The following is a 26,680-nucleotide window of genomic DNA, read 5'->3' on the forward strand; positions in this document are numbered from 1 at the left end:
TGACAAATGATTAAATTCCAGAGGTAGGATAGCACGCGATGCCGGCGTAACAAGGTATGAGCAAGAGGGATTTGCTTTTGACTAGTTAAGAAATAAGCTTACTAATTCACAAATTTATTATAAGATTAGCCTTTAATACCTGATAATCACCTTCGTCAAGGAAAATTTCGTCTCTTCAAAAGGAAAATGAAATTTACAGATGGGTCTTGAGCCAAGCTCATGGGTGGTAGGCAACATTCAGGAGAGGTCCAGCCTTTCTCTCAGAGCAAGAGAAACAGAAAAAAGACAGGCATGGCAAAATCTTAGATGCCGTGAGATTATTAATCTCTTTGCAGAAAACAGGTTTGATCTCTGTCAGGCTGTCCATTAATTTTGATGGAGGTACTTTTAAGATCTTATGTTTGCACTTCAGCGGGGCTGTTACAGCTAAATATGCAAGTAAAAATGTTTTCTCATAACATATACAGACAAGTGTTCCCATTTCAAAGGTGATGTTGTCATATAGACATAAGAACATCAGTATTTGCTAGTCTTGATATTATCTTCTTTGCAATAGCCCATCTGGACCTGAGCTAAGAAATGCTCCCAATGTGTTAGGCTCATGCAAACATCTGGTGCAAAAAGAGGCCTTTCTGCTCAAGGACTTTTAGCTCCAACTAATGAAAAAGGCAAAGTGTGTGAGAGAAAAAAAGGACAGAGAAGAAAAAAAAAAAAGATAGCTTTTCACAGTCCCACAACCTTTTGCTAACAGATGGAAGTTTGTCTCTTGACTCCCAGCCGAGTCCCATTGCCAATAAAGGACATTGTGCAACTGCTGAGCTCAGGTTTGTACCCACGTCACTCATGCAATGATGTTGTGAGCAGGTATGAGAGCAGCACAAGCCAGAAGTGATTGTGAAGACAAATAACAATACAAACACTCACCGTGTTGCTGTCATTGGCTTTCAGATTCAAAAACTACAGGCTGAGGACAACACTGTATGCACAGATGCTGAATCTGGAATTAGATTCTCCTCCCTGGGTACCAGGTACCACATCAGCTCTTATACACTTCTGCAGAAATTAGGTGAAACTGGGACCTGAGGATCAGCACTTTGTGGGAAGGAGAAGCAAAGTTAACACTGTACCCTGAGATGCAGAATTCCTGAAGTCTCATGTTCAGATCCTTCATGTCAAAAGATGAAGGATTCAAATATCGAATCTGCAGTGGCAGATTTGATATTTGAATCCTTCATGTTTTGATATGAAGGATCTGAGCATGGCCATCCTTTGCCATAGTGCCTCAGTTTCCCCAGGTGCTGTGTCTCACATTAACCTCTTGTCTGAGCCCAGGCCAGCAGAAATGTTCCTGTAGAACCTTCTAGAAATTATTAGGCTGGAAAATCTCTTTGAGATGATTGACCCCAACCATTCCCCATCCCTGCCACCACAAGGCCATGTGCCCAAGTGCCACATCTATGTGGCTGTTAAATCCCTTGGGGGGATAGGGACTCCACCACTGCCCTGGACAACCCTTTTGGCAAAGAAAGATTTCCTAAAATCCAAGCTAAACCTATGACTGCAGTTTTTGCTGTGACAGAGGCCCTCTTTTCATTCCCCTACCTGTCTCCAGCTGCCAATGTTTGCAGAAGTTACAGGAATTTAATTATCTTTAGGGCTTCTACCTCTCTATTAAATTGGATTGAAATAAGCCAATGAATTGGCAAGTGGCAAAGGGAGAAAATGTCTGGCAGACAGGGCCAGTGTGAAAGCTTCGTTGCTTCAGGAGAGTTGCCCAAAAAGAATTGAACCCAGAAAAGGGTGGGATTCTGAAAAGTACAGCAGCATGTGAACTGTAACACAGATTGTGTGATTAGGGAGTGAGTGAGTGAGTGAAGGAGAACAAATAAAGGAATTAAGTAGAGAGGAAAGCAAAGGTCGGAGGTCTGTCCCCTCCTTGGCTGACATGTGGAAAGAGATTATGATTGGGAATATATTGATGATTGGGAATATATTCTTCCCTAAATTAAAAACCAGTTTCAAAGTACAAACATTGGACAAAAGCTTGTTAATTCAATTTATTAAAGAGGCTTTAGGCTTGGGGTTCCCATTTATTCACTTCTTATGGGTTTCTACACACTGCAGCAGGACACAGAGAGTCTGGCCCAGAATTTTGAGTATGGAGCACCCAGTGCTGAAGGTCCTTGTGGAGTGGGACCTGCCTGGGACAGACAAAAACCTCTGTAGAAATGCACAGGTTTCACTGCACCAGGGATGGCAGAGGAGCAAATGGCTTCTCTCATATTTAAAGTGCCAAGTTCAAAGCTAAAGGTGTTCCTGAGCAGACACAGGCAAGAGGCCTTTGGAAATTACTCAACAAAGTTATAGATCTTCCTGAACTTGAGCCAGGCAAAAATACTAGGACCTGAATCAGAAGGAAATATTTTGTAGCTTGAATCCCTTTACCTATCAATTTTTCTTTTCTGTTTGGAAATGCTTTCTTCCTCTTGTGGTTGAGATGAAAAGAATGAAAGTATGATAATGACGTAGTGGAAGAATCATGTTTGGCCGGGTGATAACTGAGCATTTTGGATATCCTGGTATTGGCTTTCATGGGTTTGCACATCCCTGGGAGTGTCCAAGGCCAAGCTGGACAGAGCTTGGAGCAAGCTGGGACAGTGGAAGGTGTCCCTGCCCTTGGCAGGGGGTGGGACTGGATGGTTTTTAATGACCCCTCCAACCCAAACCATTCTGTGATTCTGTGTGCAGCCCCTACAGTTCTGCATATAAGAACATGCTCTTTCTCACTTTTTGTGCTTTTTTTTTTTTTTTTTTTTTGTGTGTGTGTGTGTAAATATTTGTGGTGGAATTGATAAACTAAATGAGAATCCCGCTCCCCACAGGCACACAAGCATTGCTGGATCAAAGACTGGCAGCCAAGGTGAGAATTGATTTCTCAACACACTAATTTTAAAACTCAGGAAGTTTAACTCTTACTAGAGGTAGTTCAGTTTAAATTTCCACTTTTCCCATGCTGGGTGCTTTCATCCCTCTTCCATGCGTGAGGCTGGGATAAGCAGGATTTTGGGGAGGGCCGACGCCCTCACCTCCCACTCTTTGACTGAGAGCTGCAGCTTCACAACACTTTTCCTGCAGCCCACAGGTTGTAACAAGTGTTCAGTCACACCAGCCCTCTGTGAGATTGTACCTGCATTATTTATTAGCCCACAGATGTAACTCTGTCCCTTTTTTCAACCCAGCTTTAGTGACTGTGCATTCAGGGTCAATTCACTCTGCATGCTGTGGAGGGTGAGGAGAGGCAGGGATTTTCCATGCCTGTTCCTTGGCTGCCTCTCAGCACACTTCCCTTTCAGATTTGGGGGTTTACATGGATCCTTAGGCGTTTGTGAGTTAAATTAAAGTATTCCTTGCAAAGAGGGAGATGAATTTGTGGAGAGCATCAAAGCAGGTGGGCTGATCTGAGCAGAGGGTATCCCTACACAACTGCTCATTCAAAATCAAGGCCCGGAATTTCAGAGTTTTGATATATAAAAACAAGTAAATAAGGAACACAATACAGAAAACTGCAGGGCAAGCTTGCAAAACAGTCCATATACTCTGACAGTGGAGCTAATTTTCTTTTTAATAATTCCAACAGTAATTCCTAATAATTAGCTGATCTAATTTAGATTTGCATTTTCAAAACTATCCTGTTACAAATAGTTGAGGAACCTTGCCCTTAAAAAATTATGATATTATCCTGACAGCCTGGGACTGCTGTTGGAGAAAAGATTTTGCCTGAAAGAGTTTCAGGAAGTTACAAAACTCCTTTACATGGCCTGTTGGATCTGTGTATGATTTCCAACATTACACAAAATAAATACCAGGAGACTGGTGTGGTTTATACAAGAGTTTATAGAGAAAAAAATCCACCCACCAGCTCCCTTGCTGAGGATTACAACCAGGTCTCAGCTGCCAAGTTCTCTGTTTAGGTAAAGCATGAGAAAATCTACCATTTTTTTAAAGTCACAAAAGGGGTGCTACAGGGGGGCAGTGAGAAGTTGACAGCTCTCACTGCTTAAAAGGCAGCTGTTCCTTCTCAGGTACTATTATTAATAAACCCTAAGGTAATGTTTGCTCTGAAATATGTCTAATTGAAATAATTTACCCCAACCCTTAGAGAATTATGAAACTGTTTTCATCATGTTCACACACAGCAAAATAATTATGAGATGCCATATGGAAAAGACATCATGTGGTATATGTATTTCTGAATGTATACTTTTTGAAATGGTTCCCACAGATAAATCATACAGCTAATTTACAAAGAGGAGGTGGATAGTAGTTCTTAAGTATGCAGTTTAAGTTTAAAATGGTTTCAGGCTGGGTAAATTTACAGTGGTGATGACATGCAGTAATTGCACTGATCACAGGATGTATATCACAGAAGATGTCGATAATGCCATTAAGTTACACTGCACAAAATGGAGCGAGAAAATTCTGCTGGTGACTTTCTGCTATTGCCATAAACCACCCCCCAAAGCCTCTGCAGGTCCTGTGTGGTCCTGAGCTTGTTTTGCAGCTGATATGTACCTGACCAAAGCACTGGAAATGGTGCTCCATCCTCTGTGGATTTCTGAGATATTCCTGGTTTAACCTTGGAAAGCTCTAAGCAAAGGGAAGGATCTCCTTAATATATAAATTAATACACTTAAATATAGAAATTTATTTTGAATGAAGTTCTCAAGAGAACATCTGTTAAAATGCTGCTCCTTTCTGTCCATCCCTTGCAGGTTTTCCAAAAGGTTTTATTCCTGACCTCTAGTTACCTACATTATCTTGTGTATGGATGATATATCTCTATGATTTGATGTATGTAGGTTTGATTATGTACAGGCATTCACAGGTTTGGTAGGAGGAGAATTCTGCAGGGTACTTCTTGGTCTTTTTCCAGGAGTAATTGTGGTGGCTGATGAGACATCCGAGGTTCTCTTCCTGCTAGTTAAGAAGTTTTGAAGGTGCTTTTTGAATAAGGAGCTCTTATTAACATTTCTAGAAATCTGGCTGGAAATCAGGCTGTCTTGTCAGACTTCTGGTAGTTCTTGGTTCCAGATGGATGGAAGTAAAATCAGAATATGTCATTGCACCCTCTCTGTTTCATGTCCCATTGGAAACCAGCAAGGGACAGCGACACAAAGCTATTTCATTCTGTCCACTCCACTCTCTTTATCTTTAAGGATCCTTCCTCCCAAAAAAGGGTAATTTTGAACTGGAGCACTTCAGTTTTGCCTGTGTCTGAATTAGTTCATTATTTCTATGGTGATTAGTGAAATATTTGAAAGATGTGGAGTACACAAACTAATTCACCCTCAGCTCTATTTTGCAAGAGCTATAGGCACGCACGGCAGCTGCGATGTTTATCCCCCAGTAATGACATCATTACCCTGCATTACTGCTCTAGGTAGTGTATTTGTCAACAGCCAGGAGCTGATGAGCACAAGGAAAATATTTACCCAACTCCTGTGCTGTGGCATTACCCCAGTAATGCCATTTCAGGAAGATCACACTGCATTCCCGAGATTCGTGCTGCAGAAACCAAAAAAGCTTTGACATTTCCGTGCGTGTAACACCAGTCTTCAAATAACCACCTTTTAGAGACAGTAATTACAGTAATTCTGCTTTCAAAGGACAAATAAAAAATATTAAAAAAAAAAGAAGAGGAAAAGCGATATTCCCCACAAATATCTAAAGGTGGGAGTTTTCCAATACCCTCCCTGTGTGTGGAGTGCTGGGCACATCCATATTTGATGTCTCCCTAATCTTCCCAGGAGTAACTACATAAGCCAATATTTACTCTCTCTGTCTGTACAGATACAGTGTCTGAATGCTGCTGCTGCTGCTGCATTAATGTGCGAGTATTTAAACTGAGCTTTTCTGTCTCATCCCTTGGAGCTGCCTGCACGGGAGAGGTCTCGCCTCATGCCTTCCCCCTCTCTGTTATTCCTGCTCTTGGATGAGAAATGTGAGGCTCTTTCTCCGTTTCTAACGTTGCACAGATGAAAAGGCAAGTTCCCCTTTTAGCAACTTCCAGTCATTTGTTTTTATGCTCACCCAAGGTGTATCACGGTTGGTGTTATTGCAGTGCCCTAAACCAAAAGTCACTTTTTTTTTTTTCCCGGTGAGTTACAGTAGATTATTATTTCACTACAGTATCTGAAGGCATGAAATAGAGATTTATGATACTCTTGTGTTTTCCACTTCAATTCATGTAATGTGGGGAAGGTAAAGTGTCTCTAGCTGCACAGTATCCCTTTTTTTCTCTTTGGAGCAGTGTGTGCTGTGTGATTAGAGGATAGTGAGAAGGTCACTGACCAAACTTTATCTTCCACACAGTTTCCCACAGAATGTATTCCTCCTAGGGAACATTTTCTCAGCTCAGGTTATTTCCAGAAATGTTCTCAAACCATAAGAGCAGTCTTTGCAGTAAAACATTTCATTCCCACTTTTTATCCTTTATCTAGCAGTGCAGTGTTGACAGCATTTATGTTTCTTCTATTGACTGGGCCAAGAACAACACGATTAATGAGGTTGTCTCTTCATGAGTGCATTATATTTTTTTCCTCTGACCTTTCAAACATGGGAATCTTCTGTTTGCAATATTTCTTAAGGAAGGAAAACCCCTTTTTACCAAAGCTGGTTTTGACGGTCCCCGCGCCTCTCGCCAACCTGTGGGCTGGAAGGAAACCGGGAAAAAGCAAAAGAGGGAATATCTTTATTTCCTCATCTTTTTGGAAGAGCTGTCTGGGGGGATGTGGGATGTTTTAAGGGCTTTCTCAGGCCTTGAAATTCTGATGATAAATCTTGCATGGCTGCCTAAGGACTATCATGTTACAGGAGCAGTTCAGGAGACGAGTGGACATTGCCCTGCTGGTTTAATTATTTATTTATCATTTCCAAAGGGTTGCATGTGTTTAGACTGGACAAGGAGGGGAAGGAGGAGCCACTGGATTCACAGCCTTCCACAGAACACTCTTGTGCTTTATCTTGCCTATTCCTGATTATTTTTGACACTGGGTAGCTGGAACACAATCAAGATAGGATCATTGCTAAGTGCAGCAGGACAGGGAACGTGAGGAATTTTCCCAAGGATGGGAGCACAAATATCTTTAAACACAACAAATAGCTTTGCAAATATGACATCTTTTAGCCAAGCTCCTCAAAATACATCAATTAGATAAGCTAAACATAATTAAAGTTTTGCACAAGATCGTTAGGGGCAGCTTATTCCCATTTTTCATCTGGGCAAATGGAGGGACAGGGAGCTAGAAAAACTCCTACTAGCCCAAAAGTTATCTATATAGTCAGATCTCAAAGCTGTTAATTTCTCTTTTAAGTTGTTTCATTGCCTTTTTGGTGGGAAAAGAGGCAGCACAAACTTGTGCATTCTCATTTAGCATCTTAGGGAGCAGGAAACCTCTTTATGGAGATAAAGGTGGTTTAGTGTCAGTTCTTTCTTCTTCTTCTTTCCAGCCCATGCTAATTGATGGAGAAACCTGCCTGTTGTTTTGAATGGGGAGAAGTAGAAGAGGTTCTATGGATATGTACATAGAGAGTTGTATATGTGCATAAAAAATACAAAATTTATGAAAATTCGTAAATATATAAATATAGAGATGTATAAAACTCAAAATATAACCTAAAAAATGACTCTAAATAGACGTGGAAATGTGAGTGCTTGCAAACACTTGCAGATTATGTTTCCCAAAGGTGTGTGGTGCTGCTGCAAATAAGAAAACCCTTTGCCAAGTAGGAAAAACAGCTCTTACCTGCTGACTGATGGGAAAATACATTGTCCAGGGAACTTGCTGAGCACTCCAGTGCTGGCTTTACTTTGTGTCCAGGGTGTAGAGAGCCAGGACTCTGGGCTGGGATCCAGGAGGGCCCGAGCTCAAGAACTGAGCTCAGGCTTTAAGCAAACTCGAGATCTCTGTGTGTGGATTCAGGTCACTCTGGGACTGTGAGATAGAGCTGAACTAGATGTGGACACAGCCAAACTCATCCATGGAAGGGAGCAGAAACAAATATTCCTGCTTGCTTTAATGATTTAAATAATCCCATGTATTAGGGACGGGTTGCTTTTGCAGGGTTTAGACTGAAAAAAGTGATCAGAGAAGCTAAGACATTTCTAAGCAACTCTTCAGAGTAATATTTCATGAGATCTTGAAATATTTCCTCCTGAGAATAATACTTATGTAGTTTAAAAAAGTAATTCAACTGTGCATTGTCCTCAGAGGAGAGAGTTTCTAATATTTAAGCATGATTATATTACATGTCTTAAATTTGGGGTTCCTGGGCTTTGAGCATTTGAGTTTGATGCTTGAACTCTTATGTGTTTCATTTAGGATTTCTGGTTTAGCTGCACTTAAATAACCAGAGAGAGCATTTCATGAATCCACATTGTCAGCATTTAGGGAAGTTGAACACAACTGTGATTCTATGAAATTCTTGTATTCTACTTTTTTTTTTCCTTGTAATAATATATGCACAGGCCTAAATCTGCTGAGTGTCACTGTTGTTTAGCAAGAATAACATGGGTAAAAGCTAAAGAACCTGCAGTTTGCTTTCTCCTCCCTTAAGCAGAAGAGCTCCCTGTCATGAACTACTAAAATATTCTCATAAAGCCCCAAATGAAAAGAATTTTTTGGGTTGTAACCCTCAAGACTTAGAGATTTTTAAATCCTGACACTTCAGGATTAAAAAAACCCCACCCACGTATCTATCAGGGAACGGTGAATACATGTTTGTGTAGTTTGCCTTATTTGCATTTGTTGGTAATTAATTAAAAAACATGAGTTTAATTAAACTTGGAGTTAGGGGATTCATTAAAATAAAAACAAAAAGCATTTCAGTTAAAAATGTAAAATAACGTGTTTGCCTGAGTTTGCTGGTGCAGCTTAAGGATTTGCAGTAGGAAAACTTTAGGGACTATCACACTGCACACAGTGAGAGAAGAGTTACTGAACAAAGAGTCTTTGTCAGCAGATAAATTTCACCTTGTAGTTACTCAAATTGGAATAACAATATTTGCCCTCAGTTTCTTTCTGGGCTGAGTCTGTGGCTATGAAAAAATGACAGCCATAGAAGCCCAAAGGAAAGGGTTGCAGCATAACTGGAGGAAGGTTATTAAAACAAGAGCTAGAGGGGAAAAAAAATTAAAAAGCTTAAAGAGAAGAGGTATAACTCATCTAAAACTCAAGACTAAATTGCATCTACCTGTTCTTACTGTCATGAAAAGTTATTTCTCTTTCCAGTCTCTTAGTCACAACTCACTGCCTCTAGATTTTTTCCCCTTTGAGAATCATGGAAGGGACTTGATTTCTAAGGAAAGACATGCTAGAATGTTGAAAGCAAAAACAGAAAAAATAAATCACCTCAATAGAGAATTAAATGTTTATTAAGTAGTTTTCTCTGCTGCCCTTGACTTTGCCCCTCTTGCAGGACTGGGCTCATCCCTCCAGCAGAAATGTTGAAGTTTTTATAGTCTGTGTCATGAAAATTATCACCTAGGAAAGTGAAACCTTTTTACCCTCTCAGACTGAAGGGGTTTAGTGAAGGTCTCCTGAAGCAGTCACCCAGGTGGGATTTTTGCCTACAAGGACCTGCACATGCTGCTGGCTCCAGAAGCTTGGGACAGACGCAGATGGCAATGTCACTGCCACCTCTGTTCTCCTGGGGTAGGTGAGCTGGTGAAAAATCACCAACTTTCATCAAACTGCCTCAAAAATCAAGAATTTCTACTTTATTCTTCCCCTGAAGTATTTAATTTGGGGAGGAAACAATTATAATAACGGAATATAATACTCCCTAAAAAATTCCAAGTTGCATTCATTAGACTAATTTTCCCATTAAATTAATTTAAAACACCTCAGCAACGCATATGAAATGCATACAAAAAAAAAATAAAATCTCAATTAATTTGCCTGGAGGTGCATCACGATGGTGGCTTGGCACTGCCTTGCAGGGTGTTGCAGGACAACTTTGGTGTGCAAGGGAGCAGGTTTAAAAGAAAAAAAAAAAAAAAACCCACAACAGAGAAATATTTGGTGTCTCTCTGAGATAAGAAACCATCTGTGGGTGCCCATTTCCTGCAGGGCTGGGCAGGAGGATCCCACTTTAGCAAAACACCTGCACCCGCCGGGGAAGGTGGCCCTGGCAGGCAGCAGATGCTCCACAGCTGAAGCCTTTCAAAGGAGACACCTTTAGAGCTCCTGCCCTGATGGGATAGCTGAATCATCCATAAATAGTCTTTAAAGGCAGCATTGTCTGCCTAAAAAAAAAAAAAAAAGAAAAAGAAAGAGAAAAAAAGAATGGAAAGGAAAACGAAGTAGGGGTTTTGTGTGTGGGTAAAGTAAATACGGTTGGAAATACATGACTTGTTAAAAGCTTTTTGAGGACCCCACACTCACGAAATCTTTTAGGTCATGTGTTTGCTTTCTGAAACATTTGGTAAGTAATAAGTGCCAAGGGACTATATGCACTCCATCTGGAATTAGCAGATTCCTCTTTGTTCAATTGTTCCTAAATTTGGAACCAGCCGACTTGTTTAAAAGTATTTTGATTTGCTTTTAAATAAATATGGGAGATAAACATAGCCCAGGACCAGGAAAGGTACATTATTAGTCCTCTCCCTCTCTCCACACAACTCTTAAAGGGCCAATTCTGCTGTTTGCTGTTGGTTTATGGTAACAATTTGTTTGGAGTGGTCCATCATTTTTCTTGCATTTTTATAAATAGTATCAAAGAAATCAGAGCTGGACAAAGAACTATTAGAGCACTGAATCCACTCTGCTGCCAACACCGTCCTGTTCCTTACAGAGTATTTTTTCCATTTATTTCTCCAGGTTAAACTTGGAATTAAGTTTAGAACCTGTAGGGTCTAAGGAGAGGTATAAGTGGAGACTTCACTCTTTTCTCCTTTCCTAACAAGAAAAATACCTCATTTTCATCTCCAGCATCCCTACACAAGGAAATGGCATGTCAAAAGATCAAGTAGAGGCCTGCTCCTTGCAGGTGTTGCAGATTACTACCTCATCCCTGTAAAACTTTAATTTTTGCTTGGGGAAAGCAGAAAAGGAAGAGAAAAGCAGCACTTCTCTTATCTTCCCTTATGTCCTATAACATCTAAGAGTCTGAGACCAGAACACCTGCTTGTCCTGTAGGCGTATGAAAAGAAACTGCATTTCCTTTAGGGCCTTTAAAACTTTTTTAGACACAGGCCTTTACAAAAATCTTTGAGAAAACACTTTAAAGAATTGAAAAAGCAAACTGGAATAACCCAAAATTCCACCGAATTCACGACAGAGAACTCAGCGGGAGGAAAAATTTCACCCCGAAAATGTTTTCAATGAAAAGCTCGTAAAGCAGGGCTCAGGAAAGTTGTTACATTTGGCTTGTGAATAATTATGGAGAGGTGCAGATCTGTAGATTTGGGATCCCAGCCTAAGATGTTCAGCCTGTATGTGTTGGTTTGCTTCCATGGACTGGAATGGAGCAGTCCCTCCTTACTCCAGCTGGGGATGGATGATCCCTCTCTCCACTGGCTGTGGAGGAGGCTTAGGGAGACTCTCCTTCCTAAGCCTTCCTGGCCTTCCTGAGCTGTGTCTTACCAAGCATTACAGAGCAGGATCAAGGTCTTTATCAGGTTCACGGCTGCTCAGAATTTCTTTTCATCCAAAGTTTATTCAGAGTATAAGCAAACATTTTATTTCTGCTTCAAGCTTTCCTAGGACTGCAAGTGGCGTGGCACAAGATACATATTTCCCTGTCTCTACAAGGCCTTTTTATTTGGTCTAGATACACATCTGTAAGTATTTTACCCTCTCATATATTCATATATTCTGTAAGTCAAAGGAGCTTAAGTTTTCACTGCTTGCATTGCCTTGCAATCACTGTTTCATGGGGTGCTTCCGATGCAGCAGCCTCAGGCCTTCTCTAAGTCACTGTTCTGACCTTCCCAGCAAGCAGGAACTGAAACTGTAGTGAAAGATTAGTGTGGGATACTCAAAACCTAACCATAATCTCTTCTACCTCTTTTCCTATTCCAGTCAATCTTTGTTTTGAGGATAAATCTGTATTTCCTGCATGCTTGAGGAAAGTCTGTCAGGGTGATGAAGTATCAGCATCACTCAGCAGGACCTGTTGAGGAGCCAGTGTTTGGGCTTGGCCCATCACAGTAATGGCTTATCCTTTTTAAATCTAATTTTGTGAGTATGAGCTTAGGAGCTGTGCCAAAACTTTGTGGAGACTGTTGTATGCACACACTCTAGGCTAGGACACTTCAGCATTGTTATGGTGATGGTTGGACTTGATGAACTCAGAGGTTGCTTCTAACCTTAATGATTTTGTGATTCCAGAACTCTAATTCTTAAAGAGAATGAACTCTCAGCTCTAAGGAATGTAGTGCCACAGGCTGCTGGCTGCAGTTAATGTATTTGTTTATGTATATATATATTATATATTTTATATATATGTTCATGTTAGGAAACATTTAGTTGAACCTGGTGATTTGAAAAGAGAAAAATTTAAAAACAGTGCCTGAAGGGGTTCCAGAAGAGCTGGAGAGGGACTTGGGACGAGGGATAGAGGGACAGGAGCCAGGGAATGGCTCCCACTGCCAGAGGGCAGGGATGGATGGGACATTGGGAAAAATCCTTCCTGTGGAGGCCCTGAGAAGCTGTGGCTGTCCCTGGATCCCTGGAAGTGTCCAAAGCCAGGCTGGACAGGGCTTGGATTACCCTGGGATAGTGGAGGGTGTCCCTGCCCAAGGCAGGGGGTGAACTTCATGGTTCCTTCCAACCCAAGTCATTTTGTGATTCCATGAAAATGCAGCAACTCATTTCCTTCAGTACCTGCGACGTGAGTAAATACACCTGCTAAGAAAAAATTGTGGCAATTGTAATAATTTTCTGATAATGTGTCCTGCACAAAGATTTTTGTAGGGCAAGAAATGAAGAAATATTCATAGAAATGTTCATTCTTGCTCTATAGAACTGAATTAAAACCTTGTAATTACCACCTGTGAGAGGACAGAACCCCAGTTGCTCTGTAAGTGAGAGACCAGTGGTTTCTTTTTGTTTCTGGTTATTATTTATAAATTCTGAGCAAGCAACTTTGTTATGAGACTCAACTCATTTGCAACTTGTGAATTTTTTTGACAATGCATATGTTCATGCTTCATATTTTGTCATCTCCTTTTAGGAGACTACACAAATTTCCATCATTTCACTTGGAAAAATTTCTGATAGTCGGGCAAAACTTTCTTAGAAAAAGATGAAGAAACTCTGAGAACAAACAGAAATATTGGATGGTAGGTGAGATGAACCTAAATTTTACAATGAAGGAAAAGGTTATCAGAGTTTCACTCTCACAAACTGTGGTTTCTCTTAAGGGGTTGAAGGCAAGTGGTTGTGGCAGGTCAGGTTTTCACATTGTGCTATAGTTAGAACTCTGGGCTGGTTCCATGCTGTTGTTTGTTGAGATGACTAAGTTGTCATTTTTAATTAGCTTTATGCTCCTCTCAAAGGCTAATTACTTTACTTTTTATCAAGAACATTTGATTGGTAATGACAAGGGTGCCATAGTTACGTATTTTTAGAGAATTCCCCAACCTGCACCATTATGTGATTTCCTTTTCTCCCCTGGATTCTTTGTGCAGTAAAGCCTTCAATAAAAATAATGATTAAGAAAAATAGAAGTTTACTGAAGATATTGGTGGAAAAAAGTATATTTTGATTTCTTTTTGGCAGGAAGGACACTGTTAATGGGTTTACTCAGTGTAAAACCATTATGCTTAGTTTAGCTCCCTGTCAGTGATACTCACATTGCTCTATTACCTTCACTGAAGTTACCTCAGACAAACTGAATTTGAGAACTTCCTTTTTTCCCCCCCCTCTCATTTTTCTATAGCTGTACATCTGCCCTGATCGTCATGGAAATCTGGACTGACTGAACTGCACCCCTATTTCCAAGTGTGGATATTGCACAGCTGGACGCTGACATCCTTTCAGAGAGGATTCACCACCTTTTTACCAATACTGGGTTGGAGAGCCCTTGAGATAAACATGAGAGGTGTAGTCACAGGTGAAATCTCTCTTTTCTTTATCAACTTATAGGTTGCTCTAATCTGTTCTTGTTTGGAATGGCAGCAGCCCAAAAAGTGAAACATTTCTGTGAAGGCTGCCTTAATGGGGGGGAGACAGCAATGGGAGACATAAATATGACATTTTTTTAGAAATACAGTTTTACCCAGAGAATGGCTGCTTTTCTCCTGTTGATAAATACACATCAGTTGTTTGGTAAGCCAAATTCTCCCAGGAGCCTGTCCTGAAAGAGGGAAAGACAGAGATTTGGAGTCTACATCTGCAGTCTGAGCTCCTTTGGTGCCTGCTGCTGGGAGAATTCCCTGCACCAACACCCTCCCCATGCTGGGCTTGGAGCTCTTCCAAGGGGATCTAATGCAGTTCCCACTGGAAAGGCAAAGAGGGGACAGCCACCACCTTCCATTGCAGGGGGAAAGGGACTCCCTGGTGACAGCAGCTCTTGAGAGCAGGATCAGAGGAGAGATCCTCCAGACCTGAAGGTCGGAGTGGTGGGATGCTGGCATGGCACAGGTCCTGAAGGATGTGCTTGGCTGGGGAGGCCTGCTGGAACGTTCTCAGAGGCAGGAACCACATGAGGGACATCTCTGTAACCAGGCAGCTGGAGATGGGAAGGAGTTCTGGAGCAAAGGCTCTCACAGCCCCTGTGTTTTGATGTTCTCCTCCTCAGAACCAGACAGGGAAGGCAGCAGCTCCAGCCACTGTCAGTCCTTGAAGCCTACATGCAAAAACCACCTTCTTTACTGAGCATCTCATCTCCTTAATGAGCCAGTAACACATTGAGGACTTCACTAATTAAAGTAGTGTCATTGCTTCTTACTGGTGTCAGCACCAAGGAGGAAAGAGAGACAGGTAAGGCAGGCTGGCAGCCTCTCTGGGAATCAGGCATTTGGTTCCCTGCTTCTTCTGCTGCCATAAAAATAGACAGGACTGGATCCTAAAGGTATCAAATTCCTAAATCCTATGGTATTCAAAGTGAGTGGCTAAATGCTGTGGGGATGTGGGATTAATCTCTGTATGCTTCATCTGTCCTATAAATATAGTGATTCTTTCCTGTTCACAGTAAAGAAAAATAATAGATAATTATGGAAAACAAGGTGTCTATTGCTGTCTTTGAATATATATATATACATATATATATTATATATATATATATATATCTAAGCAAGACATACTTATTTACTTTTTTACTTTTACTATTTTACTTTTTTTTTGTTTTGAGCGATGATTATGTCATAGCTTTCAATTTCAGAGAGGAGTGCTTGTTGATGAGCACATTGCTGTATTCCCCAGCTGTAATCAGGATGCAGTTTCCTCTCCAGAAGTTCACCGACAGCAAGGATCAACAAGAAGGTGAGGTAAAGGTTCAACTTTTAGAATTCAGACTAATAATATTCTTTCCTCAGTGCAAAGCTGAGCCTATTTCACTTTCAGGCTAACTTTCAGCCTCTCTGATTTCTATGTGGTGCCTTGCTTCCAGTATAAATAAATGATCCCACATTCCGTCATGATAACATATGCTCATGCAGAGCTCAAAATTAGAAGGAATATGAAGTGTTCTATTAATTGCATGAATGTTGATTGTTAAAATCATGTGCTAATTGGTAATATCTGTGTGCAGTAGGTTCCTGCAATATGTGTTAGATTACATTAACTGTGCTCGTGACTCAGATATCAGCATTATGCCTTTCGTGGAAGGAGCTTTTTTAGACTTTGTGTAATTAGGTTCTATAGATTATCAGTGTAGGAAAATTAGTAAAAGGGCATGTGAAGTTAGAGGCATGAGGAATACTGAGCTTGAAAGATGCATCTGCTCCTCTTTCTCATGGTGTGCTTTTCCTCACATCCTCTCCAAAGTAATTCTCACCGTGTTTGTCTTGAGGTAATTCCCAGGGAATCCAGCACCTCCCTGCCATGGTGATCACATCTGGAAGTTGCCATCTTTTTTTTTTGAGTGGGCTTTCTCCCTTTTCAGTCTTTTCCTTTACTTTTCCCGGGTTTTGGTCCAAGAAGCATTCAGGTACACTGCAGATAAATGAGATTATCACTGTAGTCACCTATCAGAGAGCACAGTTAGCAACACGACTCTCCTGTACCAGATGTGCTTCCTCTCCATTCCCAATCCCTGGGGGAAAATTCATATGGATCTGTTTTGTTCACTGATGTTTTAATTTTATTGAGTGCCATGAGTATTTATTAAAATAGGCAAGGTAGAAGGAACTGGGGCTGGGAGCTAAATGTGGTGAGATGTGTGTGTTTTTGAGAAATGTGGTGGTTATTTCCACTCTGTGTGTGACACTCAGGAGGGCTGGGCTCCAAACTCACCCGGATCTGGGACTTTTCATCAGGAATGCAGTGACAGGACCAGGAGTGGTGGGTTCAAAAGGAAAGAGGGGAAATTTAGGTTGGATATATGGAAAAAATCCTTCCCTGTGAGGATGGGCAGGCCCTGGCACAGGGTGCCCAGAGAAGCTGTGGCTGCATCTGGATCCCTGGAAGTGTCCAAGGCCAGGCTGGAAGAAACTTGGAGCAACCTGGTCCACTGGAAAGTGTCCCTGCCCATGGCAAGGTGTGGAACTGGATGATTTTTGAGGTCTGTTCCAATCTAGACCATCCAAGTTTCTATATTTTCAGAAAGGAAGACAGAAAATTAAAAAAAAAAAAAAAAAAAAGAAAATATTGTTTTTAATTATTTAGAGAAACACCAGGCAGATTTTTCTGTTGTTACAAAAAGAAAAAAAATTAAACACTTTAAACATTTCATGAGTTGCATTAAGAAACATATTCAGAATTGAATTCCTAACTAGCATAATTTTAATTCATTTTACAGTGGATCAGCTTGGTTATGATGCAATGAATTAGAACAGGTTGTCTGAGAGGAAAAATGGATGCAGTTTTGGTAAAGAGAGCATTTACAGAAGTGTTAGAAGTCTTGAGTCTTATCAGGGCTGTTGCTCTAATATCTCTCTCTAATATCTCTTGATTTACTGATCTTGAAACAGGCAAAACCTCATGGGTTCATGAGCTTAATGTTGAGGCACACTTCAGCAGTTGTCCTGAGAAATGCAAAGATTTAAGAGGAAATCAGTTTTAGCCCCCATCCAAAATGTTGACACTGAATCAAACAGAGCATGAACTATATACACAGTTTTAATTAAAAGAAAAACTGACAAATTACCAACATTCTGGTGTTCAGAAGATGGTTATCTGTTACAGAAATATGTTTTCTAATGCACATGCTCTCATACATGAAATAGTTTCTAGATTTATTTTATTATCATTGTAAACTATGGCGCAAACACTTAATCTTACCTACTTAAAAAATGTAAAATGTTTTCCAATTTCTTAGCAAGTCTCCCTCCTCCCTCCCACCCCTGATTCCCAAAGTGATGCATGGAAAAGGACGAACAAATTTAGTAGACAAGATGACCACTGGAAATATGTCAAAAAACTAAAAGAAAAAATAAAAATTCATCAGAAGGAAGTTGCACACTGATTTTTTAAGATAAAAAAAAAATTTAAAATGACTACCAGCCTTCCAAAGATTATTTGTCAAATTAAGTAGAGAGACATTCAGTGGTCACTGGCTACCTGGGGGAATTAACTGTTCAATTGTTTAGCTCAGTGCACATAATTTACAAACAGATCAGCTCCTCTGCCTCTGTTGAAACTCTGCATATTCCAGGGAAGGTGAAGGAGATCCCATGAGGACCCAGCCACTGGTGGGAGCATCTGGAGTAAATAGTGTGTGTTTCCAAGGAGGTAAAAGTAAACTGGGGAACAGAGCAAGTTGTTACTCCATGGGGAATAATAAAAATCAGTTTTCTCTCATTTCCTTTGGACTGTTAAAAAATTAGCTAAATATTTGGAGAGCCACTTTTCACATGGGCACAGAGTGATAGGACAAATGGGAATGGTTTTAAACTGACAGAGGGCAGGGTTAGATTAGATGTTAGAAAGGAATTGTTGGGTGGAGAGGCCCTGGCACAGGGTGCCCAGAGCAGCTGTGGCTGCCCCTGGATCCCTGGGACTGCCCAAGGCCAGGGCTTGGAGCAGCCTGGGAATGGTGGAAGGTGCCCCTGCCCATGGAAAGGGGTGGAATGAGATGGACTTTAAGGTCCTTTCCATGAGTCTTATCAGGGCTGTTGCTCTAATATCTCTTGATTTACTGATCTTGAAACAGGCAAAACCTCATGGGTTTGCCTGTGGTTGAACCTTTCTGGGGTTCTGTGAACTGGCAAACTGTCAGGCATCTTTTATGGAAAATCCTTTCCTTAGGATTTTTCCTCCTGAGAAGCTGAGAGGCCTCAGGAACAAAATGTAAACATTGATTATCTGCTGCTGTGGAATACAACAGGTGCATCTGTGATTGGCCCATCTTGGATGTTTATAATTAATGGCCAATCACAGTCCGGCTGGCTCAGACACAGAGCCCGAGCCACAAACCTTTGTTATCATTCTTTTCTATTCTTAGCCAGCCTTCTGATGAAACCTTTCCTTCTATTCTTTTAGTATAGTTTTAATGTAATATATATCATAAAACAATAAATCAAGCCTTCTGAATCATGGGGTCAGATCCTCGTCTCTTCCCTCATCCAAGAACCGCTGTGAACACGGTCACAGCAAACCCTCCCCATCAGCCATGGAGGCAGGGGCAGGGCAGGAGTGCTGAGAGCCCTCTGCCAGGCCAGACCCTGCCACTCTGAGCTCTGCTTTGTGCACAGCCAGGAGAGCTCTGGAGCACCCAGAACAGAGGGACATCACTGATTTTAACGAAGCCAAGGGGAATCCAGCGCAATGCTGCACTTTCCCCATTATTCTTCCTGCCATTGTTCAGTCTAGCAGGGCTGGCAAGGGGATGTCACTGCATAGCTCCCTGTCCTCCAGAGCCACTCTGGAGCATGGCTGAGGTCCTCAAGGGGCTGTGGTGGCCCAGATATCTGGGCTGTGGTGCGGAGGACGGGCTGACTCTGACAGCAGGAGCCAGGGGCTGCTGCCAGTGGATGCTCCAAGGGCGCTGGTGCTGGGAGAGGGGTGATGTCTCACAGCAGGAACCTCTTCCCAGTGCTGCTCTCACCACTTTGCAGAGCTCCATCCTCCACAGGTGTGCCAACAACGCTCTGGGAACCCGGTGCAGCCTCCCCAGGGCCAGAACTGATTCCAAGGGTCACTCCTGGCTTTTGCTGTTCATGGGCTCAGTGTGCAGCCCACAACATGAGCATCAGGGCGGGCTGGAGGCTGCTCCTGCTTGACCATGCAGTGCATTTTTCTGGCCATTTTTAAAAGATTTTTTTTGTGACCTATCAGGCCACTGGAGGGGCAGAAATTATTTCTGCCCTCCCTTTAAGAGCTATGTGTCCCTGCTGTTAATCTACCCCATTAAAAATATCCTTAAATATATACTGTGAAAAATGTTATGCCTACTTAAGCAAGATAGTTGCCTGTAATAGTGCACCATAAAGCAATCTGAAATGTTTATTGTCTGTTCCTCAACTGCAGTTTTATTTCTTTTTAGCAGTTTTTGTATCTACAGGATTTTCTTCACTATGAAAGATTGAAAAGAAGTTTTTCCTTTTCCCTGCAAGCAGAGTCATTATTTGGCCAACAGATCCTCCTGTCAGTGCAGATACAGAATTTTTTTTTACAAAACTTCCAGTTTCCTAAACTTTTTCCAGTAAAAAAAACATTGTTTAAATCAATAGCAAGCCTTGATATGATAGGCTTTAGAGGGCAGCCTGACTTCCAAAGGAGGAGATAATGTTAAACAAGATGTCTTTTGTAAAGGCTTAAATAGGAAATCAGGAAAAGAAAAGAGAAAAAAAATAAAAGGAAGAAAAAAAAAGCCAAGGTTAGGGGGTGGTAAAGATGTTGCTGCTGGATCTAACTCTAGAGACACAATGTGTATTTCATTGCCACGAATAAACTGTATCCAGGGAACGAGCAAATGAAAAAGTGAGGACAGGAGATATCTTATTTTTGTTGTTTGTTTCCAAAGAGTCCACCCCCACATAGGTCACTTGGAATTCATTTGTCTACATCCTGGACTGCACGTAGGGGAAAAAAAAAATGCCTGGGATCTGAGAAAGAGGAATGCGATAGGGCATGGGAATCACAGCGTCACGGTGGTCACCAGAGCATAGCTTGGCTCCTCTTAAAACAAGCAAGCACCGTTGGACCTCTGTAAGAACAGCAAAGCAGCCCTGCTATCAGGCTACCTATCAGAGCCTGAATGCTTGAGAAAAAGTGTGTGGGATTTCACCCGGAGCCTGGGGCGTTGCAGGGCTCTTGGAGCTGCTGCTTTCCTCTTGACATCCAGCACTACTCGGTGACCTCGGCAACAATCCAGTGTACTGTTACAGTTCATTTCAATAATTAAACAGTTCAGGGATGGCAGGGCTTTCTTGTTGTCAATAGAAAATCAGGGCTGCAGTTTGCTTTTTTTTTTTTTCCCTTCTCTTTCTCTCTTCCCCTTTCCCTCTGCTGAAATCCGAAGTGTTTGTTTTTAATTATATTAGCTAGAGACAATTAATTTCACAATCCGAACAAAAAAAACCCCCACGTTTTGCGAGAAGGACTGGCAACTGGTAAATGCAATTATTATTGTAGCACATTTTCAAAGGAAGAGATCCCAGCTCCAACAAAGTCATATGTATAAAATTTCAGTCATAGAATATAGTCTCAAACAGCAGATTTACTCTGCAAGAGATGGGAGCTGCTCTCCCATCTGGAGCTATGTTCTGTTCATGCCACGTGGACCCATTCGATACCAGCTCTGAAAAAAAACACCAGCCAGCAAAGCAGACCCCTGTCCATCATCTCCTCCAAGGAGCTGCCTGATGTGCTCCTTTGAGCTTGCCTGACGTAGAGATGATTAATGCCAGCCCCTTTTTAAGCACAACCTCTCAACAAGAACCTAAAAAACCCCACTCTCTTTGCAAGCGGCAGCATTTACATTTCTGCTGCTGGAGCAAAAAAATGAAAATAACTCAACTTTATGCCTTGCAAAAATTTCCTACAATTAAAAACCTATTTTTTTGAGGCGCTGGCTGTGCCCCTTTCATTGCCCATCTGGCTGCCTCCCAGCTGCTCCCTGGCTGGCTCCGTGCTCTGCCACCAGCGTGGCGGGAGCTGCCATCGCCGGCCCTTGTTCCCAGCGTTGGTCCTGCAGGACTGTGGGGCCACAGTCTGGCCTCACTTACACTGATTTACTTTTATGGGATTCAGTCAAAATGCTACGGATTTATGCCGCCGAGGCGAACGGCAAAATTTAACTCCTCGGGTCGGGAGTGCTGGTGGGGATTCAGGTCCTTCGGGATTGTTTTGTGCTGGCCTTGGTGACAGCCGTGCCAGCCTCTGCTGTCACACTCCCATTCCTGGTTTACATGCCTCACAGAGCTTTTACCTTTCCCCATTTCCTACCAGTGTCATTGACACAAGAATATTAAACCAAAATATACTGAGGCATCGCTCCCTTGGAAGCGGTGTCTGACGTCCTTGTTCCCACTGAGCAGCATTTCATTTCCCAAATAGCTGAATCCTTCTAGTGGGGTGGCTGCAGAGGGAAGGCCAGATCCACAGAAAGGTTTTGATATAAGCTGTGCTTAAATTGTAGGCCTGGTAGATTATTTTAGCTTGAGTCAGGAGTTGGTCTTTGCAGCCTGCATGGAGAAAATTGGGAATTGTGGATGGGGGAAGCAGAGCTCCGGGAATCTAACCAGGAAAATATTTGTGTTCAACAGCTGAAGCATGCTGACAGAGGAAGCATCCACTCCTTGGCACTGCAGTGGGTCTCCCTTTCCTGGTGCTCTCCTCAGGAACTGTCCTGGCTCCAAGCAGCACCTTCACTGTGTAAGTACCATCCCAGCCACAAACAACCCAGCTCCAATGTCTTGATTTTCCAGAGGGGCCCTATGGAGCCCTTGTTTTAAACCAGTAAAAAGGAAACCTACATGACTGGGTTGAATCCTTATTGAAGAAACCCAAGAAAGCAGAAGCTTGACTTCAGAGACACTTCACATAATGGTTTGGGTTGGAAAGAACCCTAAATCTCATCTTCTCCCATCCTCCTGCTATGGCTGGGACACCTTCCACTAAAACAGGTTTCTCTAAGACCTGTCCAACCTGGCCTTAACTTACTGAGGTGCTGGTGGATAGCAGCCCTTGTAGGATATGGGTGGTGGTAAGCTTTATTTCCACCCCCTTCTTGAGGCTGTCAGAACATTTTACATTAAAGTAATCAGCAAAAAAGCAGTCTGTGGGTTCCAAGCACCAAGTAACAGCTGCCAGAGGATTATTTTCTGCATTAAAGGTCTAAAGCAGGAGTTAAACACAGATCTGGCTTTAGGGCTGCAGGTGAGGATCTCAGCCCGGCCTTTGCAGTTCGCACCTCCAAGCGTGACAAACCTCTCACCTCTTAATTTTTGGACTTGATGATCTTAGAGGTCTTTTCCAACCTTAATGATTCTGTGACCCACCAATCCTCCAGGAACGAGGAGGCGAAAATATTCCCTGGGCACACGAATTTGCAAAGCAGAGAAGCAGCTGCTGAAGGTGCAGCCACTTGTGGTGGAGCTGCTCTTGATTGCCAGGAGAGCTCCCCAGACCCTTGCAGAGCCATGTTGATCCATGCCAGCATCAGAGGGACCAGCCTTGCCCTTTTGCCTGTGTTTTTGGTCCCTCTGCTTGCTCTTTTTTTTGGCGGGAGGAGAAAACCTTGCAAGGCTGAAATGAAATATTAAGCCTCATTCTTTCCAGGTAAGTGCATGCCAAATCTCGCAATGATGTTGGCAGGCTCCCAAAGTTGCAAAATAATGAAGAAAACATTGAGTTTAGGACTCTGTGCCCATTTTAGCAGCATTCCTTGTAAGTGCAATTAAAGCTGCCACTGATTTGACCTCAGGAAACACAGGAAATATACACTGGAGTGCTAAAAAATCACCTTGAAAGGGGATTGAAGTATACTCACAATCTTGCTCTTAAAAAAAACCAAATAAATTCATGATTTAAAGGCCATTGGAGTCCTCATCTGCACATCCATGGTAGGTCAGGCCCAGCAGGAGCTGAGGTGCCTGGGATTAAAAGTAGCTTTCAGCATCTCTTGGGGTTATGCTGAGCTGATTGGGTCTATGGATGTGTTATTTAACACCTGTTGATGCAGATTTTGCCCACATCTGGACCACCTGGGAGGGCACCTTCCCACAAGGCAGATCCAAATCTTGACTGCAGGATGGGACAAAAAAACAGTGTAGAGATGCATAAAGGTAGTTTAAGGACATTTGTGTCTTGCTGCCACCTGCTATTACCATTATTGATGAATGCTGTTGTTGCAGGGAGAGGCTTCTCGGTGTGAAATCATTTTTTGTTATCCTTTGGTCTCCACAATCCTATTTTTTGCAGAAGTTAATGACAGATGCAACTTTCCTGGCTCCAGAGGTAATGAAAATAAAGCATAACATTACAATATCTTATGAAATACGGAATTCCCACAGTGTAAGCCTGTTCTAGCTATAATAGGGCTGAAAACAAAGATTTTGAGCTCTTATCCTCGAGGATATTGCACAGTAAGGTAAAAAGTCTCAGAGGAAAAGCTAAGATCCTTGGAATCACTGTGGTGGCCTCACACAGACCTGTAGAAGACTGATTTCAATGATTTATTGTTCAAATTCATTTCCACCTATAAGGCAAAGGAAGAAGCTTTGCTTTTTCCCCATTTAATTTTGGGGTTTTTTTTTAGATAACACCAGAAACACAGAAGCCCCTGGTGGTACCAGCAGCAACGTTGCTGCATCTGTGGGTGACACAGACTGTCCACGCTTTTTTTCCTGACACAGCTCTCTAATTCAGTTCAGAAGAATGACATGAGCTGCCTGAACAGCTGTTAGAAGCTGCAGCTGAGAAAAAAAAAAAAATATTCTCCCTGGGACACACCATGGAGCAGGAGAACTTGAACCTCCTGCCATTGGTTTCAGTGGCAGGGGCTCAGACCCACTGACCTCTGGTTGTCCCCTCAAAATAGACTGGGAAACCAGAATTTTATAGTTAGGTGGTTATTTCTTCTGGAGCCAGGAACTGCAATCCTAATGACATGATTACAGCACTGAAAAGTGATCTAAAGCAATAAAAGAGAGGATATTTACCTTGAGGACAGTTGTGTTTTGTTATATATTTAAGAGAAATAACATGCTTGGCTAAGACACTTTTAACATGTGGGTGTTTTTTTTTTGATTGGGGATTTTTTTTTTCTTAATATATAAAGGTTTCCAAGCAGAGTGACTCATGAGAGCAACACTCCAATTCCTGTTTCGTGAGCTGACTCTGTAGATGTGAACAGAGCTGCTGGGAACACAGGACCTGCTGCAAAAATATTCCTGCTTATTAACCAGCAACTTTAACTTTTCAGTGCTTCAGATTTATTCATATTTTCAGGGGTTTTTTTCCCCTATGCTTCTGGTTGTGATAAATTTTATTGACAGTGAGCAGGAATTTATTATTGTTTGCTGATGGCTGGGCAAAGTATTCAGCAGGGGTTAGGCTGAGACATGGAAATAATGGAGTGGGCAAGGAGTTCTGATCCACAGGTGCCTCTATCTGCTGCTGCACTCCTTGTAATCACTTTTGAAAGCCTGGAAAGTTCTATCATGGGATAAGTGAGGTTTTCCTGACTCCATTCCTGCAGTGAGGAGGTACCACAACCTCAGTTCTCTGTTGATTGAAGACTTTCTCCTACTTTGCATTGCAAATTTACATATGACTAATTCAAACCCACTGGCTTTTTCCTACTTTTTTTCCTCTCCAGTTTTCCCTTTCACTGAAATAATGTTTGCTTCTCCCGGGCCTTGAGACCAATAAGTTCACTCACAGTGAACAGGTTTTTCTTGGAGCTTCACTAAACTGTAGCTGTTGTGTTGGGGGGAATTAAATTTAAAACATTTATGATAAATCGCAATTCATAAAGTTTTTCCTAATTTCTATGTATCTCTGGTTTCTCTACTTCTGTCTAGACTTAGTAGATGTATTTGAATTCTGGATTTAGCACCTGGCTAAATCCTACTAAAATCCTTCAAAAAGTTTCACCCCAGTTCATTTAACAAAATAAAAGCCAAGCACAACTAAAAACCATTAGAAAAACATAAAAAGCTCTGATTTATGCTGGATATCAGAGGAAATCATCTTATCCCCTCTGATATGCAATCTATGAATGCAGAAAATTTTGGCTGACTCATGAGAGTCCCAGAATGGCACTAGATGTTGACAGATATATTAAGAAGAGCTAAGCAATTTTTTTTGTACCAACGCAGAGGCAGGGGAGATGTGTTCATTTGTTGTTGGTGAAATTACTGAAAGTGCTGCAATAAAGTTGGGTAAACTTTTTACCTTCCCTAATCACGGGCTTACCTGGGTCACAAGCATTAGTCATGGGTATTCATTGCAAACTGCAAGCTCATAAAAGACAGCATATGGCAGCCCCAAATTTCTTGCTATATAAAGTTAAATTCACAGTAATAACATCTGTGCAGAATTTAGAGCCCCACCAATTAAAGCGAGGTCAACGTGCCGAGGCAGAGATTGATGGCATTCTGCAAATCTTAAACGACAAGTTAAATTGGTATAAAATAAACAAACAACTTTATTTCTTATTAAAGAGCAGACAAGTGGGGTGAGAATGCTGAGTGCTCAGTAATGAGGGCCAAGAGGAGCAGGGCAATGCTGCGGGTTGGAACTGAGCAGTGAGGGGTGCACATGGAGCAGGCTCTTGATGCCTTTTTCTTGCTGGTATAACACAAATAACAAATAAATAACAAATAAATAACAAATAAATAACAAATAAAAACTGCTGGGCAGGACCCTGAAACCCCAACCTGTGAAACTCAGGCTAAAATGTATTGAAGGAAGAAGGGGAAGACACACGAGGAGTGGATGAGGCCACTTGGTCTGTTCAGCTGGAGAAGAGGAGACTCATCCTGCTCTGCACCTTCTTCAGGAGGGGCAGGTAACAGCTCAATTCTGGGTATAGGCAGGAGCACCTCCATCATAACTTAGGTTCTAGATGGTTTGTTTTTCTTAAATGGGTGATGTAACTTTTCTAAAGTGGTTTCTGCCTTAATTTTTCAGTGAGTGATGCATTTTTTGCAGGAAGAAAGAGTTAAATTGTGAGTGGTGACTAAAATCACCATAATTGATGGCTGACCCCACCATGGAGCTCTTTCCTTTGTCTGTTGTGTTGCACTTGAAATTTAGGAAATCCTTGTCAATAAAAACAAAAGTACCGGAGAAAACTTCCCGTTTCAAAGGTGGAATTCATCCAAATCTGCAAGTAAAACTTAAAGGTTTTAAACTGAGGTGAATTGAAAAAGATGAAATTATGCCTCCACCTGAAGCTTGGGTGGGTTCTGTCCTTTTAGTGCAGTGTGACCTTCAGGTCATTATCCAAAGAGATTCAGCTCAGACTTTCCCAATTCACAGCCAGGATTTTTGCTCATGGTTTTCCACAATGCTGCACATGAACGTCTGAAGCAACATTTCCAACTCTACAGCAGGGTAAAGGG

The 26,680-nt window shown here is 41.8% G+C and overlaps 1 protein-coding gene and 1 long non-coding RNA gene across 2 annotated transcripts in view; both read left to right on the plus strand.

Annotated features, from left to right (window-relative positions):
- LOC143694464 (uncharacterized) overlaps positions 1–6,025 on the plus strand; it is a 31,863-nt gene extending 25,838 nt beyond the window's left edge. The window contains exons 3-4 of the mRNA XM_077180928.1: positions 2,883–2,920; positions 5,851–6,025. Of these exons, the coding sequence (XP_077037043.1) occupies positions 2,883–2,920; positions 5,851–5,863 (51 nt within the window). The 3' untranslated portion in view covers positions 5,864–6,025. The remainder of the gene's footprint in view (positions 1–2,882; positions 2,921–5,850) is intronic.
- Positions 6,026–11,753: 5,728 nt separating this feature from the next.
- The window catches only part of LOC143694465 (uncharacterized), a 41,285-nt gene continuing 26,358 nt past the window's right edge, over positions 11,754–26,680 (plus strand). Inside the window, exons 1-6 of the long non-coding RNA XR_013182950.1 lie at positions 11,754–11,842; positions 13,237–13,345; positions 13,945–14,118; positions 14,806–14,987; positions 15,388–15,488; positions 21,875–21,983. This is a non-coding gene — a long non-coding RNA (uncharacterized LOC143694465). The remainder of the gene's footprint in view (positions 11,843–13,236; positions 13,346–13,944; positions 14,119–14,805; positions 14,988–15,387; positions 15,489–21,874; positions 21,984–26,680) is intronic.

The sequence above is a fragment of the Agelaius phoeniceus genome, chromosome 7 (assembly GCF_051311805.1).
Source record: "Agelaius phoeniceus isolate bAgePho1 chromosome 7, bAgePho1.hap1, whole genome shotgun sequence".
NCBI classification, from domain to species: Eukaryota; Metazoa; Chordata; class Aves; order Passeriformes; family Icteridae; genus Agelaius; species Agelaius phoeniceus.